At 60.5% G+C, this 483-nt stretch overlaps 1 protein-coding gene across 1 annotated transcript; it reads right to left on the bottom strand.

Annotated features, from left to right (window-relative positions):
• Positions 1–9: 9 nt before the first annotated feature.
• On the bottom strand, positions 10–476 carry LOC109365213 (killer cell immunoglobulin-like receptor 3DL3; the record flags this gene model as incomplete). The annotated part of the gene is given in 2 exon segments (XM_019611933.1): positions 10–191; positions 193–476. Coding segments are annotated over 2 exon segments (437 nt in total), but the record flags the coding sequence as incomplete, so codon positions are not given.
• Between the last annotated feature and the right edge of the window lie 7 nt (positions 477–483).

Genomic DNA, 483 nt, shown 5'->3' with positions numbered 1-483 from the left:
CAGACCCACCTGGGGGTGGCAGGTGTGGGAGTCACCTCCAGAGTCACGTTATTGCCAAGGGGTGAGGACACAAAGGGGTAAGCCCAGGGGCGGTAGGAGCACCTGTAGGTGCCGCTGTCAGCTGGGGTCACCCCAAAGATGGTGAAGGTGGCTGTGCCCACCACATGGAGGTGCTGGCGCTGGATGGGGGGCTGAGCAGCCGTCCTTGTGCAGGAGGAAGGTGGCCCCATAGTCCTTGTTCCAGCACTGGATGGTGACATTGGTCCCTATCTCCACACATTCCTCAGGGCTCAGGGAAATGCTGGGAGGCAGGAAATGTCGATCCGCATGAACGGAGGGTACAGCTGTGGGACACGGTCCTGTTGGGATCAACCAGAGCCACCTGCTGTCCCCAGGGCCCACACCTGTCAGCACCAGCTCCACAGGATCACTCTCCTTGGATGGCATTCCTGGCCAAGACGCCCGGTACTGACACTGATATGT

This window comes from Meleagris gallopavo, unplaced genomic scaffold (assembly GCF_000146605.3).
Source record: "Meleagris gallopavo isolate NT-WF06-2002-E0010 breed Aviagen turkey brand Nicholas breeding stock unplaced genomic scaffold, Turkey_5.1 ChrUn_random_7180001966966, whole genome shotgun sequence".
Classification (NCBI taxonomy): Eukaryota; Metazoa; Chordata; class Aves; order Galliformes; family Phasianidae; genus Meleagris; species Meleagris gallopavo.
The sequence above is the reverse complement of the archived record's forward strand: the minus strand, read 5'-3'. Positions and strand labels throughout refer to the sequence as shown.